This window comes from Somniosus microcephalus, chromosome 10, assembly GCF_052327205.1.
Source record: "Somniosus microcephalus isolate GS21.2 chromosome 10, FLI_Smic_1.0, whole genome shotgun sequence".
In the NCBI taxonomy this organism is placed as follows: domain Eukaryota; kingdom Metazoa; phylum Chordata; class Chondrichthyes; order Squaliformes; family Somniosidae; genus Somniosus; species Somniosus microcephalus.
The window spans coordinates 8,441,181-8,461,412 of NC_140996.1; the positions used below are offsets into that span (position 1 = coordinate 8,441,181).

General features: G+C 47.4%; 2 protein-coding genes across 3 annotated transcripts in view; one reads left to right on the forward strand and one right to left on the reverse strand.

Annotated features, from left to right (window-relative positions):
• The window catches only part of pcca (propionyl-CoA carboxylase subunit alpha), a 554,750-nt gene that overhangs the window by 31,071 nt on the left and 503,447 nt on the right, over window positions 1–20,232 (reverse strand). The window lies entirely within an intron of this gene.
• The window catches only part of LOC147111425 (gamma-glutamylaminecyclotransferase-like), a 47,171-nt gene that overhangs the window by 11,232 nt on the left and 15,707 nt on the right, over window positions 1–20,232 (forward strand). The window contains exon 1 of one of the 2 annotated variants that reach the window (XM_085998404.1): window positions 14,274–14,391. The exons of the other annotated variant lie outside the window; for it this stretch is intronic. Within the exon in view, the coding sequence (XP_085854530.1) occupies window positions 14,355–14,391 (37 nt within the window). The 5' untranslated portion in view covers window positions 14,274–14,354. Of the gene's footprint in view, window positions 1–14,273; window positions 14,392–20,232 lie in introns of those variants that run through there. 2 annotated transcript variants of the gene reach the window in all.

Here is a 20,232-nt window from a genome sequence, read left to right on the forward strand (position 1 = left end):
ATTTGGATCTGTTTGGAGACACTGTAGGGATCGGTGTTGGGTCGTTGTTCTTTACTGTTTTCATTAATGATCTGGATGTAGGTGTTGGGGACACAATCTGCAAATTTGCAGATGATACCAAGATCTGTGCGAGTATTCAGACTGTAGAAGATGCTCATCTGCTTCAGGCAGATCTTAATGTGTTGGGAGATTGGGCGCAAGACTGGAAAATGATGTATAACTTGGATAAGTACAGTGTTATGCATGTGGGCGGGGCAAATGCTCAACACTCATACACCCTTCAGGGAAAGGCATTAAAGATGGTGGAGATAGAAAGCGGTTTGGGCATTCTGGTGCATACATCCTTAAAGGTACATGAGCAATGCCATGAAGTGATAGCTAGAGCAAATAGGGTGTTGGGGTGTATCCATAGGACAGTTGAGTACAAGACGAGGCATACTGCTTTGTCCTTGTACAAGACCTGAGTCACTTGGAAAACAGTGACAGGATCGGACAAAGTCAACATGGATTTACAAAAGGTAAATCATGCTTGACTAATCTACTGGAATTTTTTGAGGATGTAACTGGTAGAATAGATAAGGGAGAACCAGTGGATGTGGTGTATTTGGACTTTCAGAAGGCTTTTGATAAGGTCCCGCATAAGAGACTAGCGTGCAAAGTTAAAGCACATGGGATTGGGGGTAAGGTACTGACTTGGATAGAAAACTGGTTGGCAGACAAGAAGCAAAGAGTTGGAATAAACGGCTCTTTTTCCAACTGGAAGGTAGTGACTAGTGGGGTATCGCAGGGATCGGTGCTAGGACCCCAGTTATTCACAATATATATTAATGATCTAGATGAGGGAACTAGATGTAATATCTCCAAGTTACATAACATAAGAACATAAGAAATAGGAGCAGGAGTAGGCCAATCGGCCCCTCGAGCCTGCTTCGCCATTCAATAAGATCATGGCTGATCTGATCCTAACCGCCAATCCACTATCACAGAACCATCTCCTGAATCTAACAGAATTAGATACACGAAATAGGAGCAGGATCAGGCTACACGGCCCCTGGGCCCGCTCCGCTACCCACAGGGCCATGACCATTCCGAACCTAGACTCATGTCCAAATTCCTGCCCGCTCCCCGTAACCCTTAATTCCCTTTACTTCTAGGAAACTGTCTATTTCTGTTTTAAATTTATGTAATGATGTAGCTTCTACAGCTTTTTGGGGCAGCATATTCCATGGACCTACCACCCTCTGAGTTTGCAGATGACACAAAGCTGGGTGGGCGTGTATGCTGTGAGGAGGATGCAGTATGATTTGGACAGGTTGGGCGATTGGGCAGATGCATGGCAGATGCAGTATAATGTGGATAAATGCAAGGTTATCCACTTTGGTGGCAAAAACAGGAAGGCAGATTATTATCTGAATGGCAATAGATTGGGAAAAGGGGAAGTGCAACGAGACCTGGGTGCCCTTGTGCACCAGTCGCTGAAGGTAAGCATGCAGGAGCAGCAGGCGGTTAAGAAGGCAAATGGTATGCTGGCCTTCATAGTGAGAGGATTCGAGTACAGGAGCAAGGATGTCTTGCTGCAGTTGTACAGGGCCTTGGTGAGACCACACCTTGAGTATTGTGTGCAGTTTTGGTCGCCTTATCTGAGGAAGGATGTTCTTGCCATGGAGGGAGTGCAGCGAAGATTCACAAGACTGATACCTGGAATGGCAGGAATGATGTATGAAGAAAGATTGGGTCGATTAGGCTTATATTCGCTAGAGTTTAGAAGAATGAGAGGGGATCTCATTGAAACTTATAAAATTCTAACAGGACTAGACAGACTAGATGCAGGAAGGCTGTTCCTGATGGTGGTGGAGTCCAGAACCAGGGGTCACAGTCTAAGGATAAGGGGTAAGCCATTTAGGACTGAGATGAGGAGGAATTTCTTCACCCAGAGAGTGGTGAACCTGTGGAATTCTCTACCACAGAAGACAGTTGAGGCCAATTCATTAAATATATTCAAGAAGGAGTTAGATATATTTCTTAAGGCTAAAGGGATCAAGGGATATGGGGAGAAGGCAGGGACAGGGTACTGAATTTGGATGATCAGCCATGATCGCATTGAATGGCGGAGCAGGCTCGAGGGGCCGAATGGCCTACTCCTGCTCCTATCTTCTATGTTTCTATGTCAGGCTGCACTGTGTCCAGTTTTGGTCTCCTCACATGGGTGATATTGAGGCTTTGGAGAGGATGCAGAGGAGGAGCCACTGGACTAATTCCCAGTCTAAAGCATCTTAGTTATCAAGACAGGCTAAAAGAGTTGGGTCTCTACACCTCAGAGAAGCGTAGACTGAGGGGAGATCCAATTGAGGTTTATAAGATAATAAAGGGAATAGATTGTGGTCCAGCTGACAGTTTATTTCAAATAAACAGGTTAGGCAGAACCAGGGGTCACAAATTTAAGTTGTATAAGGCCAGATCTAGGTTAGAGGTCAGGAGGTGGACCTTTTCCCAGAGAATCGTGGACCTCCGGAACAGGCTGCCGACTCGTGCGGTGGACACGGACTCGCTGAATTCCTTCACGCGAGAGCTGGACCTGTTTGTGGCTGGGGCGGAGATCACCTCTTACAGAAGGTGGGCACTGCAGGGAATTCGGGGCCAGACTGATCTCTTGGACTAGTTTCCATCGCCTAGATGGGTGGGAGAGGAGTTTTTTTCCTCCAAATTGGCCTGGGTCTTTTTATCTTTTTTTGCCTCTCCCAGGAGATCACATGGTTTCGGGTGGGGTGGAGAGTGTATATTGTGTTAGATAAGGTATCGCAATTATGTGAGACAGGCTCGATGGACGAGAGGGTCTTTACCTGTCCGTCATTGTTCGTATAAATAAGACATAAGAACATCAGAATCAGGAGCAGGAGTCGGCCATTCGGCCCCTCGAGCCTGCTCCGCCATTCAGTAAGATCATGGCTGATCTTCGACCTCAACTCCACTTTCCCGCCCTATCCCCATATCCCTTGATTCCCTCAGTGTCCAAAATTAATTTCAGCCTTGAAAACACTCAACGACTCAGCCTCCACAGCCCTCTGGGGCAGAGAATTCCAATGATTCACCACCCTCTGAGTGAAGAAATTCCTATGTACTGTGGTACTGTTCGCAATTCTGTCCCGCCCATAATGAACATTTAGGAAGGCAGGATTTGGGATCCAGGATTCGGAAAGATGTCAGCACCTGTTCCAGATTTTATTTGTTTTTCAAAAATGATGGTTTAATAGATTCTTCTTGTGATCTGGAACGCGCTGCCTGAAAGGGCAGTGGAAGCAAATTCAATAGTAACTTTCAAAAGGGAATTGGATAAATACTTGGAAAGGAAACATTTGCCGGGTCTATGGAGAACGAGCAGCGGGGGAGGAGTGGGACTAATTGGAGAGCTCTTTCAAAGAGAGCCAGCGCAGACACGATGGGCTGAATGGCCTCCTGTGCTGTAGGATCCTGAGAGGATAGCCGCTGACAGGAGATTTTTAAGGGTGTCAAATCGCACCCCCACCAAAGCACTTAAATTTGCGACACAGGTTAGCAAGGCCATAAAAAAAGCAAACCAAGCACTAGGGTTTATTTCTAGAGGGATAGAATTGAAAAGTAGGGAAGTTATGCTAAACCTGTATCGAACCTTGGTTAGACCACACTTGGAGTACTGCGTACAGTTCTGGTCGCCATATTATAAAAAGGATATCGAGGCACTGGAGAGGGTGCAGAGAGGATTTACAAGGATGATACCAGAAATGCGAGGGTATACATATCAGGAAAGGATGAACAGGCTGGGTCTCTTTTCTCTTGAAAAAAGGTTGAGGGGTGACCTAATAGAGATCTTTAAAATTATGAAAGGTTTTGATAGAGTGGATACAGAGAGAGTGTTTCCACTTGTGGGGAAGAGCATAACTAGAGGCCGTCAATATAAGATAGTCACCAAGAAATCCAATAGGGAATTCAGAAGAAACTTCTTTACCCAGAGAGTGGTGAGAATGTGGAACTCGCTACCACAGGGAGTGGTTGAAGCAAATAGTATCGATGCATTTAAGGGGAGGCTGGATAAACATATGAGGGAGAAGGGAATAGAGGGTTACGCTGATAGTTAGATGAGGAAAGACGGGAGGAGGCTCGAGTGGAGCATAAACACCGGCATGGACTGGTTGGGCCGAATGGCCTGTTTCTGTGCCGTATATCCGATGTAATCCTCTGTAAACTGAGCGCTGCTGCTAATGTAAGAAAGGTGTTGCGGAGAAGTATTTTTTTTTGTCGAGTAGTGGTACAGGGGGTCAGCCAAAGCAGGAAGCCCCAGCTCTGGGCTGGGAATAAAGGCGCAAAGCCAAGAGCAGCTTCAAAGGAAGGGACAGGATACAATCCCACGAGTCTGTTCAACTTCAGTGGCTTCTTTTATGAAGGTTAGCATTGAAAGAGCGGTGACCTTTACAGCAGCTTTAGTCAAACCAACAGGGTTCGGGTTTAATGTTTTAGTACAGTTTGTTTTCTCACCTGTTTCCTGAAAGCTTTCTGAAGAATTGAGTTGTGACTTTTCTGCCAAGTGAGGCAGATAAGTTTGCTTTCTTCAGATAGCAGTGGGGTTGTTGCTGCACTTTTGATTCTCGGTGTTCATCGAATTGTAGAATAGTACAGCACAGAGGGAGGCCATTCGGCCCATCGAGTCTGCGCCAGCTCTTTCAAAGAGCAATCCAGTTCGCCCCACTCCCGCTCTTTCCCCATGTCCCTGCAATTTTTTCCTCCTTCCAGTATTTATCCAATTCCCTTTTGAAGGCTGCTATTGAATCTGTATCCACCGCCCGATCATAGAAAGTTACAGCACGGAAGGAGGCCATTTTGGCCCATCAGGCAGCGCATTCCAAATCCCAACCACTCATTGTGTAAAAGAGTTTGAGCTGCGCATTTCACCAAATCATTTAACTTACAATAATGGAACAGCATACACCTGTTGTATTTTTGAAATCTCAAGTGAAAATAGATAATTGAAATGAGTTTTACATAGAATTTATAGAGGATCCTTGGCTTTATGAATAGAGGAAGTTACACTAAACCTTTATAAATCGCTGCTTAGGCCCCAGCTGGAGTATTGTGACCAATTCTGGGCCCCACACTTTAGGAAGGATGTCAAGGCCTTGGAGAGGGTACAGAGGAGATTTACTAGAATGGTCCCAGGGATGAGGGACTTCAGTTACGTGGAGAGACTGGAGAAGCTGGGGTCGTTCTCTTTAGAGCAGAGAAGGTTAAGGGGAGATTTAATAGAGGTGTTCAAAACCGTGAAGGGTTTATATGGAGTAAATAAGGAGAAATAAGGAGAAACTGTTTCCAGTGGCAGGAGGGTCGATAACCAGAGGACACAGATTGAAGGTAATTGGCAAAAAGAGGGGAGATGAGGAGATATTTTTTTTACGCAGCGAGTTGTTGTGATCTGGAATGCGCTGCCTGAAAGGGCGGTGGAAGCAGATAAATACTTGTAAAGGAAACATTTGCAGGGCTGTGGGGAAAGAGCAGGGGGAGTGGGACTAATTGGAGAGCTCGTTCAAAGAGCAGGCACGATGGGCCGAATGGCCTCCTTCTGTGCTGTATCATTCTATGATGTGTCAAGATAGGATCCTTTTGATAGATCAGTAAAGACAGCTGATAACTTCATTTTGTTAAAGTTACTTTCTCCATCATCCCTCAGCCTGCACGACACATTCTCTCATTGAACTGAGAGGGCAGGCAGTTAACAAATTCGTACGAATGTGGTTCTGAATCAGCCACTAGGATCGGCCATCTGGGACTCTGATTTGCAGTCCTTCCCTGAAAGGAAGCGCCTGCAATCCGCTAGGCTCTTCCCAGATACCACCCAGCGGAGACCGGGAATTTCTTGCAGGTATCACAAGAGACAGGGCGTTTATTATTTAAGTCCACAGTCTCCTGGGCCACTGTCCTGCAGCACTGGAGGGCAAGAGCTTTCTTTTTTGAGCTAAGTTGAGACAATTTTTAGGGGGGGGGAGACTAAAACTAGGGGCCATCAATGTAAGATTGTCACTAATAAATCTAACAGGGAATTCAGGAGAAACTTCTTTACCCAGAGGGTGGTGAGAATGTGGAACTCACTACCACAGGGAGTGGATGAAGCAAATAGTATAGATGCCTTTAAGGGGAAGTTAGATTAGCACATGAGGGAGACGGGAATAGAAGGATATGCTGATAGGGTGAGATGAAGAGAGGAGGCTCGTGTGGAGCATAAACACCGGTACGGACCAGTTAGGCTGAATGGCCTGTTTCTACATAACGTAAGAATTAGGAGCAGGAGTCGGCCATTCGGCCCCTCGAGCCTGCTCCACCAGTCAATAAGATCATGGCTGATCTTCGACCTCAACTCCACTTTCCTGCCCTATGCCCATACCCCTCCATTCCCTTAGATCCTGTGCTGTAATTTCTATGTACAGTACAAAAATATTGAGTGTTTACACTTAAAACATGTACAGTGCAAGAACCTCGAGCGTATCGACTCATAGAACAGGAGGCCCATCGAGTCTGTGCCGGCTCTTTCGAAGATTAGATAAGACTTGTACAGGAAGCCAGGCAACGAACTTTAGTAAAATGATGTGGGGTGGGGGAACCATTATTCAAACTCCTGTTTGGAAGTGTCGATGGGGTGAGAGCCTTGTCTTTGTTCTTTCAGCTGAAGTGCCATTTTTTTTGTCCACTAGAATAATTTTGTGTACTTTGGTACAGTGTTTAGAAATACATGAAAGGAAACTCGCCAAGTGTCACGCCAGCATGTATAATGGGAGATTGTGGCTTTATACGGTTCAGGATATGATTTCAAAGCTTTTATTGTCTTCAGAGTTGGAGCATGATTACTTCAAGATGTTGCTGCCTGCTTTCTAGAACCTTGAGGAGTTCTGTCAAAATTCAAATACTGGGAGGAGGGGGGGGGGGCGGTGTGTGGGAGGGTGTGTGTGGGGTCGGTGGGGAGTGGGATGGGGGAGGGGTGGGGAGTGGGGGGGGTGTGTGTGGGGGCAGTGGGGGGGGTAGGGGGAGGGGGGGTGTTGGGGCGGTGGGGAGTGGGATGGGGGTGGGAGGGGGGGCGTGGGGGGGAGGAGGGAGGGGGTTGGGCGTGTCCTGAGCTTCACATTTCCTGTCATGGAGTTGTATTCCTGTTGTTTGATGTGACCTCTGGCATTGATTAACTGAATGGAGATGTCGGCCTTTTTGATTTATCTTTGCCACGGACTGTGTGGTTTATCTTCACGAACCATTTATATATTTATCAAAAATTCCACCAGTTTTCTCCAGTTGGTTTTTCTCTTTGAACACTTGGCTTGCTCGGTGTAGGATTAATCTGCATCTCTTGCACCTTTTCAGCACTGCAATACTCAAAGTCCTGGTGCAATGGCTCGCTTCAGGAATGTGTGGTGTTGGCTGCAGTGGTTCAGCCTTGGCGTTGGCAAGAACCCACCTTGCGTTGTAGAGAGGGCAGCGACAGGTACGTTGGCCTGTAATTTGCGGTCAGTGGTGAAGGAAAGGTGCTCGCCGCCGGCCCTGAAGAAAGCTGCCATAAAGATCTCGCGATCTCTGTGTCGAGAAGTTTGCCTTTTTCGCCGTTCAGTTAATTCCAGCGCTGTGCAGCGGGTGTTCCCAGTGCGACGCTGCTGTGACGTCAACAAGCAGCCAATCACATTGCAGAATTCTCACAGACAGGAAACGAGAACCTGCTTTTATTCAGACTTTTAAAAAATGTTACAGAGAGCGAAAAAAAAGATTGGGACTCCGCATGGGGGTAAGGTAGCAGCTGAAATAATCATGAATAAAAAAAATTTTAAATTTCAGTAAAATTGTAATTTTTATCATAATGGAGAAATTTGACACTACACAAAATTAAAATTAGTTTTTCCGGGCCAGAACGTTTGTTTAGCCACCAATACGCTGTTAAAACCCCAGTTACACCTAATCCAACAAGGTCTAACATTTAATGGGGTGTTTAACAGCGATATTACTGCGTTAGTTCCACTGACTACAGGCTCCGGGGAGGGGGGTGGGGGCCAGAGCGCAGCCAGTGTCGGAGCAGTGAATGACTGACCGCAACTTCAGGATATCCGCGGGCTACGTCCTGAAGTCGCGGTCAGTTTCAGAGGGGTAATATGGGCTGACAGTTCGGCGTTATTACCCACTGCAAATTCGGACCCATTATAACAGCATCTGGCATTAACTCTGCTTTCTATTTACATTTAGACTTCACTATCTATAGTAAAGAAAGAAAGATATAGCGCCTTTCACGACCACCGGACGCCTCAAAGCGCTTTACAGCCAATGAAGAACTTTTTTGAAGTGGAGTCACTGTTGTAATGTGGGAAACGCGGCAGCCAATTTGCGCACAGCAAGCTCCCACAAACAGCAATGTGATAAATGACCACATAATCTGTTTTTGTTATGTTGATTGAGTGATAAATATTGGCCCCAGGACACCGGGGAGAACTCCCCCTGCTCGTCTTCAAAATAGTGCCAGGGGATCCTTAACATCTCATCTGAAAGACGGCACCTCCGACAGTGCGGCGCTCCCTCAGTACTGCCCCTCCGACAGTGCAACACACCCTCAGTACTGCACCTTCGACAGTGCGGCACCTCCCTCAGTACTGCCCCTCCGACAGTGCGGCGCTCCGTCAGTACTGCCCCTCCGACAGTGCGGCGCTCCGTCAGTACTGCCCCTCCGACAGTGCGGCGCTCCGTCAGTACCGCCCCTCCGACAGTGCGGCGCTCCGTCAGTACCGCCCCTCCGACAGTGCGGCGCTCCGTCAGTACCGCCCCTCCGACAGTGCGGCGCTCCCTCAGTACCGCCCCTCCGACAGTGCGGCGCTCCCTCAGTACCGCCCCTCCGACAGTGCGGCGCTCCCTCAGTACCGCCCCTCCGACAGTGCGGCGCTCCCTCAGTACCGCCCCTCCGACAGTGCGGCGCTCCCTCAGTACCGCCCCTCCGACAGTGCGGCGCTCCCTCAGTACCGCCCCTCCGACAGTGCGGCGCTCCCTCAGTACCGCCCCTCCGACAGTGCGGCGCTCCCTCAGTACCGCCCCTCCGACAGTGCGGCGCTCCCTCAGTACCGCCCCTCCGACAGTGCGGCGCTCCCTCAGTACCGCCCCTCCGACAGTGCGGCGCTCCCTCAGTACTGCCCCTCCGACAGTGCGGCGCTCCCTCAGTACTGCCCCTCCGACAGTGCGGCGCTCCCTCAGTACTGCCCCTCCGACAGTGCGGCGCTCCCTCAGTACTGCCCCTCCGACAGTGCGGCGCTCCCTCAGTACTGCCCCTCCGACAGTGCGGCGCTCCCTCAGTACTGCCCCTCCGACAGTGCGGCGCTCCCTCAGTACTGCCCCTCCGACAGTGCGGCGCTCCCTCAGTTCTGCCCCTCCGACAGTGCGGCGCTCCCTCAGTACCGCCCCTCTGACAGTGCGGCGCTCCCTCAGTACCGCCCCTCCGACAGTGCGGCGCTCCCTCAGTACCGCCCCTCTGACAGTGCGGCGCTCCCTCAGTACTGCCCCTCCGACAGTGCGGTGCTCCCTCAGTTCTGCCCCTCCGACAGTGCGGCGCTCCCTCAGTTCTGCCCCTCCGACAGTGCGGCGCTCCCACAGTACTGCACTGGGATTGTTAGCCTAGCTTTATGTGCTCAAGGTCCCTGGAGTGGGACTTGAACCCACGACCTTCTGACTCAGGCGAGAGTGCTGCCCACTGAGCCACAGCTGACAGATTCAAGTACTGCGATTCTAATCTGTATGATCAGCTCTTTCAATCAGAAGAACATATTCTAGCAGTACAGAGGCTGATAAATTATATTTGAGAGTGTTTTTTTTAATTCATTCTTGGGGCATTTATTGGCGATCCCTAATTGCCCTTGAGAAGGTGGTGGTGAGCCGCCGCCTTGAACCGCTGCAGTCCGTGTGGTGAAGGTACTCCCACAGTGCTGTTAGGGAGGGAGGTCGAGGATTTTGACCCTGCGTGTAGTGATTGTCTGATTCAGCCATTAGGATCTGGTGTTGAATTTCCATGCACAACAGCAACAACTCGCATTGTGACCAACAGCTTGGCCAAGGAGGTGGGTTTTAAGGAGCATCTGAAAGGAGGAGGAAGAGGTAGCGAGGCGGAGAGCATTAGGGATGGAATTCCAGAGCTGAGGGCCAAGACAGCTGAAGGCATGGCCGCCAATGGTGGAGCGACGAATATCGGGGCTGCACAAGAGGCCAGAATTGGAGGAGCGTAGAGATCTGGGAGGGTTGTAGGCAATGTTCCCTCTAATTTGTTTTTTGTGTGCGCGGGCCCTTTAAATTTTCTGTGCATCTTCCAATGGCAACGGCTTGTGAGCAGCCTGCGCGGGACCTCGCGATCGAGGCCCGCCCGGGCACCTTCAGGGGGAACATTGGTTGTAGGGCCGGAGGAGGTTACAGAGATGGGGAGGGGGGTGAGGCCATGGAGGGATTTGAACACAAGGATGAGAATCTGCAGTGAGAAATTCACATGGCATCATCCTTACACTTGTGCCCCGCTGACCCTGAATATAGTTGTGTGGAACGTCCCTTCTCTATGGGTTACGTAAACTTGGCGTATAGGAACGGTGAAGGCGCTCTTTGGACCATCTCGCCGATCCTGGCAATGAGAAACACAAATAGTTCACTGCCGATACCCTCAGTTGAATTTCTCACCAAATGTTTGTGTAACTCTCAAAATCACTGATATTACCAGCCTCCCTGGGGCACTCTGTTCCCAATATTCACCGCCCCTGTCTGTGAAATAGTTAAATCTGTTCCGTCCATTCACCTACCCTCTTCTGAGCGTCATCCCCTGCCCCCGATTATTGGCTGTCCGCAGGGTTCACCGGGGTTGATGCCCTTGAGGTCCTTGGCTGTCTCAGTAAAACCCTCTCTGCCTTGTAAACAAACTCGTCTTCTGTAGTCTCTCCTTGTAACTAGCACTGGAGAAGGTTCAAAAAAGATTTACAACGGATGATACCAGAACTGAGAGGTTATAACTATCAGGAAAGTTTGAACAGGCGGGGGCTCTTTACTCTAGAAAGGAGAAGGCTGAGGGGTGACCTGATCGAGGTCTTTAAAATTATGAAGGGGTTCGATAGGGTAGACATAGAGAAGATGTTTCCACTTGTGGGGGAGACCAGAACAAGAGGCCATCAATATAAGATAATCACTAATAAATCCAATAAGGGAATTCAGGAGAAACTTCTTTACCCAGAGAGTGGTGAGAATGTGGAACTTGCTACCACAGGGAGTGGTTGAAGCGAACAGCAGAGATGCATTTAAGGGGACGCTCGATAAACACACGAGACAGAAAGGAATAGAAGGATATGCTAAATAACAACAGAAAAGGCTGGAAAAACTCAGCAGGCCAGGCAACATCCGTGGAGAGAGAAACAGAGTTAATGCTTCAGGTCGAAACCCTTCGTCAGAACTGAGAAAAAAAAGGCAGGTAATGAAACAAAAGGCAGTTTGGGGGCTGGGAAATGGGGGAGGGGATGAAAGAAGAGACATTGAGAGATATTCAAGGTGAGACGAGATGGTAATAGGACAGGTAAAGAAACAAACAATGGCTCTAGATGAAGTGTGAAATGCACTGGCAGAGTGAGAGACAGCTGCCATGTGGGAGAGAGGAAAAAGGGAAAGGCACAAACCAAAAGTGTGGATAAAAAATATAAACCGAGTCTTGGCAGATACCTGATCAAACACGAGAAGGGAAACTGAAAGCAACTGACAGGGTGAGATGAAGAGGGGCGGGAGGAGGTTCGTGTGGAGCATAAACACCGGCACGGACCAGAGGGCCGAATGGCCTGTTCCTGACTCGATGTAACTCTGAGGCCAGATAACTAGGGGCCATCAATATAAGATAGTCACTAATAAATCCAATAGGGCATTCAGGAGAAACTTCTTTACCCAGAGAGAGGTGAGAATGGGGAACTCGCTACCACAGGGAGTGGTTGAGGCAAATGGTAGAGATGGATTTAAGGGGAAGCTGGATAAACACATGAGGGAGAAGGGAATAGAAGGTTATGTTGATGGGGTGAGATGAAGAGGTGAGGGAGGAGGCTGGTGTGGAGCAGAAACACCGGCACCGACCAGAGGGCCGAATGGCCTGTTTCTGTGCTGTGGACTCGATGTAACTCTGAGGCCAGATATCAGATCAGAAGCCCTTTCGGCCACATTTGCAGCCCCATAATTTGACAACCACAACTGCATGGAATGTTCTAGATGGCGACGAGCTCAATCTCGCGTCCTGTGATTTGTGTTCTGTTCTGTTCACTGCACGAACTCAGGATCCTGTTTGTTGTTACTGGAGAGTGAGGACAGTTTCAATCATCTATCCCACCGATACTCCCAAATCCTCATCCTAAAGATTAATACCATATCCTTTATATTCCCAATGTTTTAATTCATCTTCTCTCAGTCTCATCACGCTGCATTTGTCGACATTGAATTTAATTTTCCATTCGCTGTTTCTCAGCTGATCAGCTTGTTCTGTTCTATTTGCAGCCAATGTTCCCGTTAGGCTGTGTGGCCGCGGGGGGCGGTCTGGAGGTCCCGCGGGGGGGTGGTCTGGAATTCTCGCGGGGGGCGGTCTGGAGGTCCCGCGGGGGGCGGTCTGGAGGTCCCGCGGGGGGCGGCTCACTGGTTGAATGGAAAAACCACACGTGCGGAAATTTGATTGGGTCGTGCAGCCCGTTAAAGGGGCCGCGCACCCAAAAAAAATTAGAGGGTACATTGTTTGCAACCCCTCCCCCCTCCCACACATACATTTGGTGTAATTGTCCAAACTCGCCTCTGAGTCAGAAGGTTGTGGGTTCGAGTCCCACTCCAGAGACTTGAGCACAAAATCTAGGCTGACACTCCAGTGCAGTACTGAGGGAGCGCTGCACTGTCGGAGGGGCAGTACTGAGGGAGCGCTGCACTGTTGGAGGGGCAGTACTGAGGGAGCGCCGCACTGTCGGAGGGGCAGTACTGAGGGAGGGCTGCACTGTCGGAGGGGCAGTACTGAGGGAGCGCCGCACTGTCGGAGGGGCAGTACTGAGGGAGGGCTGCACTGTCGGAGGGGCAGTACTGAGGGAGCGCCGCACTGTCGGAGGGGCAGTACTGAGGGAGCGCCGCACTGTCGGAGGGGCAGTACTGAGGGAGCGCCGCACTGTCGGAGGGGCAGTACTGAGGGAGGGCTGCACTGTCGAACGGGCAGTACTGAGGGAGCGCTGCACTGTCAGAGGGGCCGTCTTTCAGATGAGATGTTAAACCGAGGCCCCGACTGCGCTCTCAGGTGCACGTAAAGGATCCCATGACACTATTTCGAAGAAGAGCAGGGGAGTTCTCCCCGGTGTCCTGGCCAATATTTATCCCTCAATCAACATCACTAAAACGGATTAGCTGGTCATTATCACATTGCTGTTTGTGGGAGCTTGCTGTGCACAAATTGTCTGCCACGTTTCCCACATTACAACAGTGACCACACTTCAAAAAGTACTTCATTGGCTGTAAAGCACTTTGGGATGTCCGGTGGCTGCGAAAGGCGCTATAGAAATGCAAGTCTTTCTTTATTTCTTTCTTTTTCTTGACCGTATTGTCTCTATCACCGCTTCCACATCTTTGATATTTAATGTGAATCGCAAACATTCCTGAGTCGATCCCTAACCCCGCCCCCGATCGCTCCAATGCGACACCGTGCTTGGCCTCCCTCTGTCACTTTGATGGAGACAGCTGCCACTCTAGGTGCGGAGCTATTGCCATCTCCTTCGCACTGACACTCCAAGCGTGCCAAGAGTCACTGGGAGCACCTCGCAAATATAACATCACTTTTTTAAAAAAAACACGGATTATCTGATCATTTATCACATTGCTGTTTGTGGGAGCTTGCTGTGCGCAATTTGGCTGCCGCGTTTCCTACAACAGTGACTACGCTTCAGATAGTACTTCGTTGGCTGTGAAGCACTTTGGGACGTCCTGAGGCTGTGAAAGACGCTGTAGAAATGCCAGTTGTTTCGTGTGTTCTTGTTGCTTGGTTTGTGTGTGTGGGGACACTGTTAGATCCGTGGTTCAGTGGATAAAGAATTACACGGATGCTGTACATAAACAAACAACAGGTCTTTACTGGAGGAGGGTCATCTCTAGACTGGAGTACAGAGGCATGTGCACAGCTTATATACCGGTGTGGTTACTGCTGGTACTACAGTATACAGGAGCTGTAAAAAGTAGTTCTGACTTAAAGCACATACACTACAGACACGACACCCACAGTCACTGCTGCCAACTGCCGGAAGTGATTGCAAGTCTGATTAACGAGCTGGATTTCCAGGGCACCTCGGGGACTTTAAACCATGACAGAGCAAACTGAATTACCGGTACAACAGAATGGTAATAGCTGCCTTCTCATGGACTTTGGTCAATTGAGATTATCAATGATTTATAATCAGGGGGTACGGCAGCATCGTGGTTATGTTACTGGACTAGTTAATCCAGAGGCCTGGACTAATGATCCGGAGTAGACGTCAGTTCAAATCCCACCACAGGCAGCTGGGGAATTTAAATTTAGTTAATTATTTTAGTAGAGTAATTAATCTGTTTAAAATAAAAACCTATATTAAAACGGCAGACAGAGGAATGTTACTTAAAAGCTATAATTTTACTGCTAATGTTACCAACAGTGCTTTCTAGTCTATAGGTAGTCATAAACTAGCCAATCTCACGTGGCCACAGGGAGTCAAGGTGAAGCAGGGTTATCAGGTACGGTAGTGTAGTGGTAATGTCATCTGGGCCAGTAATCCAGAGGCCTGGACTAATGATCCAGAGACATCAGTTCAAATCCCACCACGGCAGCTGGGGAATTTAAATTCAGTTAATTAAAAAAATCTGGAATAAAAAGCTACTATCATGAAACTACCGGATTGTTGTATAAACCCAACTTGGTTCACTGATGTCCTTTGGGGAAGGGAAATCTGCTGCCCTTACCCGGTCTGGCCGATATGTGACTCCAGACCTACAACAATGTTGTTGACTCTTAAGTGAAATGGCCCAGCAAATCACTCAATTATATTCAAGAAGGCGGCTCACCACCACCTTCTCGAGAGCAATTACGGATGGGCAATAAATGGCCAGCGACGCCCACATCTTTACACCTAATCTCAGCCTATTACCATCTCGTCTAGCTTCTAATACCTTTTATTGTCTCTTTTACTTCTTTTGTTTCTTTTATTCTTTTGTCCGATCGCAGCCCTGCCTCCGATCTATCTTTTCTTTCCAGTTTTGAAGAAGGGTTCGACCCGAAACGTCAACTCAAATTTCTCTCCACGGATGTTGCCTGACCTGCTGAGTTTTTCCAGCATTTTCTGTTGTTATATAAAGAATAAATAAAACCCATCCCATTTATAAAACTTGTATATGATGCAGAAAAGGTTGGATTCGAGATCCGCCTAAATACACAGGTCTGCTGGATTCAAAGAATACTATTTTTTTTTAATGTATAATTGTATCTTGTAGGAGTTTATGAAAATATTCACTGACCTTTGTGCAGAGGGACTGTTGTAAAATGGTTCAATCATGCTAATTTTAGTGTGTTTAAAGGTTAAACTAGAGGCACCTGCATGGCAGCCAATTCTCTCAAAATCTGAACCACAGCAAGTCATGAGCCAGAAATGTCCAATTTACTTCTGTGGGCGTGAACAATAATGATCACATTCCAGGGCCGTGGAATCAGTTACTTTTGTTTTTTCTTTGTGGTTTAATTATCACAGCAGTTTGCATTGTGCGCTATTTTTGAACGCATTTTTAGAAAGCTAACCAGTGGAATAAATAGAATCTCTAAATAATAATTAAATCTTTGGCAGCATCTGTAGGTTACACCGTGTAATCCACAGTCATTTGCTGCAGTGTCTTCGAGTTCTCTGTCTCAGTGTTTAATATTTAAAACAGCACTGCCCGACAAAGCATAAGATTCTTTGTCTATATTCAAGTTACAGAAGGCAGTAATATAGTGAAATTATATTTTTCAAGAACCCTTGCTATTGAGAACATAAATAGGAACTGGAGAAGGCCATTCGGCCCCTCGAGCCTGCTCCGTCTTTCAACATGATCACAGAATCATCGAATGGTTACAGCACAGGAGGCCATTCAGCCCGTCGAGCCCCTGCCGGCTCTCTGCAAAAGCACTTCAGCTAGTCCTGCTCCCCCGCCCTTTCCCCGTAGTCCTGTGAATTTTTTTCCTTCAGGTACTTATCCAACTCCCTTTTGTGAGCCACCATTGAATCTGCCTCCACCACCCTTTCAGGCAGTGCATTCCAGATCCTGATCACTCACTGCATAAAAAAGTTTTTCCTCATGTTGTTCATGGCTGAACTTCTACCTCATCTCCACTTTCCCGCCCGATCCCCATATCCCTTCATTCCCTTAGTTCCCAAAAATCTATTGATCTCATCGACTGAGCATCCACAGCCCTCTGGGGCAGAGAATTCCAAAGATTCACAACCCTCAGTGAAGAAATTTCTCCTCATCTCAGTCCTAAATGACCGACCCCTTATTCTGAGACTGTGACCCCTGGTTCTAGACTCCCCAGCCAGGGGAAACAACCTCTCAGCATCTACCCTGTCAATCCCCTTATTAGTATTGGAAAAATATATTGATGTGTTCAAAAGCTAACCTCAATGATTTGTCAGGTTCCATAAATGTCATCGAGATTGTCGATGCTGTGTGTTGTCACATGGGCCCATGATTCCTGTCAGTGAATCAATAAATTTATTAGTGGGAGAGGGAAAATGACACATTGCTGTCTCTCTCTGTGTCTGGGTTTCTCTCTCTCTCTGTCCGTCTCTCTCTTTATGTCTCTCTCACTCCGTCTCTGTCTGCCTCTCTTCACTCCGTCTCTCTCTCTGTCTGGCTCTCTGTGTGTCTGTCTCTTCCTCTCTGTCTGTCTCTTGCTGTCTGTCTGTGTCTATCTGTGTCTGTCTTTCTCTGTCTCTCTCCCTCTGTCTCTGTGTGTGTGTGTCTCTCTCTCTCCCTGTCTATCTGTCTCTCTCTCTCTCTCTCTGTGTCTCTCTCTCTCCCTGTCTATCTATCTACCTGTCTGTGTGTCTCTCGCGCTCTCTCTGTCTCTCTCTCTGTCTCTCTCTCTGTCTCTCTGCCTCTCTCTCTCTGCCTCTCCCTCTCTGCCTCTCCCTCTCTGTCTCCCTCTCTCTCTGCCCTCTCTCTGCCTCTCTCTCTGCCTCTCTCTCTCTCTGCCTCTCTCCCTCTGCCTCTCTCTCTCTGTCTCTCTCTCTCTCTCTGTCTCTCTCTCTCTCTCTCTCTCTCTCTCTGTCTCTGTCTCTCTCTCTCTCTCTCTGTCTCTGTGTGTCTCTCTCTCTCTCTCTCTCTCTGCCTCTCAATTCAATTCAATTCAAATGCTTTATTGGCATGAAAGTTTACAGGGAACCATATTGCCAAAGCTTACATAACAAAAAGTACAGTTTTCCAACATTCTGTAGGTGTCAAACAATTTTGACCTTCGTTGGGTACATACAATATTACTTTAAACAATATTAATTTAAACAGTTGTTGTACATCGTTGGGTACATTCAGTATTAATTTTAAACAGTCCTCAGGTTGTGACATGTTGTTACATATTTGGCACCAAGGTATGGTCTGTCTCCTTCTCCCAGGACTAATCTTAATTTTGATAGGTCATCCAATTCTTTGAAATCTGGGGTTGTTTGGCTGAGCTTGTCAAATAATATGTTTCTTGTTGTGTTGAATTTTTCGCATTTTAGGAGGAAATGCATCTCTGTCTCAACCTCGCCGGCCAGACATTGATCACATATTCTATTCTCTCTAGGCTGCCAGGATTTCTTGTATCTTCCTTTTTCAATTGCCAGTTGGTGGTCGCTTAGTCTGTACCTGGTGAGGGTCTGTCTCTGTTTTGTGTCTCTGATGGTCGAGAGATAGTCTGCCAGTTTATATTCTCTTTTTAGGGCCCGGTAACATTCTAATCTGCTTTGGCTTTTGGTTATTTTGTTCCAATGTTCCAGGTAGGTTTCTTTGCATTGTTTAATGATTTGGTTCACTCGGATTGGTGTTTGGACGGCAGTGTTGGTCTGGGACTGGTCAGGGTCCGGCTGAGTAGGAGTACTTAGTTTCAGTAGCAGCTGACTCAGGGGACTCTTTTCTGGGTTTAGCTCTTGGGTCTGGAAGGCTTTAAAATGAAGGGTGTCTGGGGAGCTAGATTTGAGGTGATTTAGGAAGTTTAGTGCTCGTTTTTGGATGTTTATTATCAGTGGGTATCTGCCTAGTTCGGCTCTGCATGCATTTGTTGGTGTTTTCCTTTGGGTGCGAAGAATGCTTCGGCAAAATTCTGCATGTAGGGCTTCTATTGTGTGTTTTTCCCATTTAGTGTAGCTATGGTGATTGAGCGGGCCCCATACTTCACTACCGTACAGCGCAATGGGCAGGATTATGCTGTCAAATATTTTGAGCCAGATTTTGATTGGGATTTGGATGTTGTAGAATTTTCTTTTTATTGCATATAGGGCTCTTCGGGCTTTTTCTTTTAGTGCATTCACTGCTATGCTGAAGCTCCCTGATGCTGTAATGGTTAGACCAAGGTAAGTGTAGCTCATAGTGTGTCCTATGATGGTATCACTGAGAGTAAACTGGTATTTGTTTTCCTGACACCTGGGCCTTTTTTGAAAAATCATGATGTTGGTTTTCTTTAGATTTACTGTTAGGGCCCAATTTTGGCAGTATTTGTCGAGTAGGTCTAGTTGTTGCTGTACTCCCTGTTCTGTGGGAGACAGCAGAACCAGGTCGTCCGCATAGAACAGGGATTTCACTTCTCCATCCAGGAGACAGAGACCCGGTGACTCACTTTGCTCCAGCATGTCTGCTAATTCATTTATGTATATGTTGAACAGGGTCGGGCTCAAATTGCAGCCCTGCCGGACGCCTCTTCTCTGGGTGAAGAAACCGGTGCGTTTGTCTCCAATTTTGACACCGCATTTATTTTTCAGATACATCGATTTAATAAGGTCATAGACTTTGCCCCCTATTCCACACTATTCCACATCTCTCTGTCTCTCTCTCTCTCTCTCTGCCTCTCACTGTCTCTCTGTCTCTGTCTCTCTCTGTCTGTCTCTCTCTCTCTGTCTGTCTCTCTCTGTCTCTCTCTCTCTCTCTCTGTCTCTCTCTCTCTCTCTCTCTCTCTCTCTCTCTCTCTCTCTCTGTCTCTCTCTCTCTCTCTGTCTCTCTGTCTCTCTCTATCTGTCTCTATCTGTCTCTCTCTATCTGTCTCTCTCTCTCTCTCTCTCTATCTGTCTCTCTCTATCTGTCTCTCTCTGTCTCTCTCTCTCTGTCTCTCTCTGTCTCTCTGTCTCTGTCTCTCTCTCTGTCTCTCTCTCTGTCTCTCTCTCTGTCTCTCTGTCAGTTCAGTTCAGTTCAGTTCAGTTCAAATGCTTTATTGGCATGAAAGTTTACAGAGAACCATATTGCCAAAGCTTACATAGCAAAAAGGTACAGTTTTCCAACATTCTGTAGGTGTCAATCGATTTGACATTTGTTGGGTATATACAATATTACTTTTAAACAATGTTAATTTTAAACAGTCTTTCTACTTCATTTGGTACGTTCAATATTAATTTTAAACAGTCTTACTTTTAAACAGTCCTCAGGTTGTGACATGTTGTTACATATTTAGCCCCAAGGTATGGTCTGTCTCCTTCTCCTAGGACTAATCTCAATTTTGACAGATCATCCAATTCCTTGAAATCTGGGGTTGTTTGGCTTAGCTTGTTGAATAATATGTTTCTTGATGTGTTGAATTTTTCACATTTTAGGAGGAAATGCATTTCTGTTTCAACCTCGCCAGCCAGACATTGTCTCTGTCTCTCTCTCTCTCTGTCTCTCTGTCTCTCTCTCTCTCTCTCTCTGTCTCTCTCTGTCTCTCTCTCTCTCTCTCTGTCTCTCTCTCTGTCTCTCTGTCTCTCTCTCTCTCTGTCTCTCTCTGTCTCTCTCTCTCTCTGTCTCTCTCTCTCTGTCAATTCAATTCAATTCAATTCAAATGCTTTATTGGCATGAAAGTTTACAGAGAACCATATTGCCAAAGCTTACATAGCAAAAAGGTACAGTTTTCCAACATTCTGTAGGTGTCAATCGATTTGACATTTGTTGGGTACATACAATATTACTTTTAAACAATATTAATTTTAAACAGTCTTTGTACTTCATTTGGTACGTTCA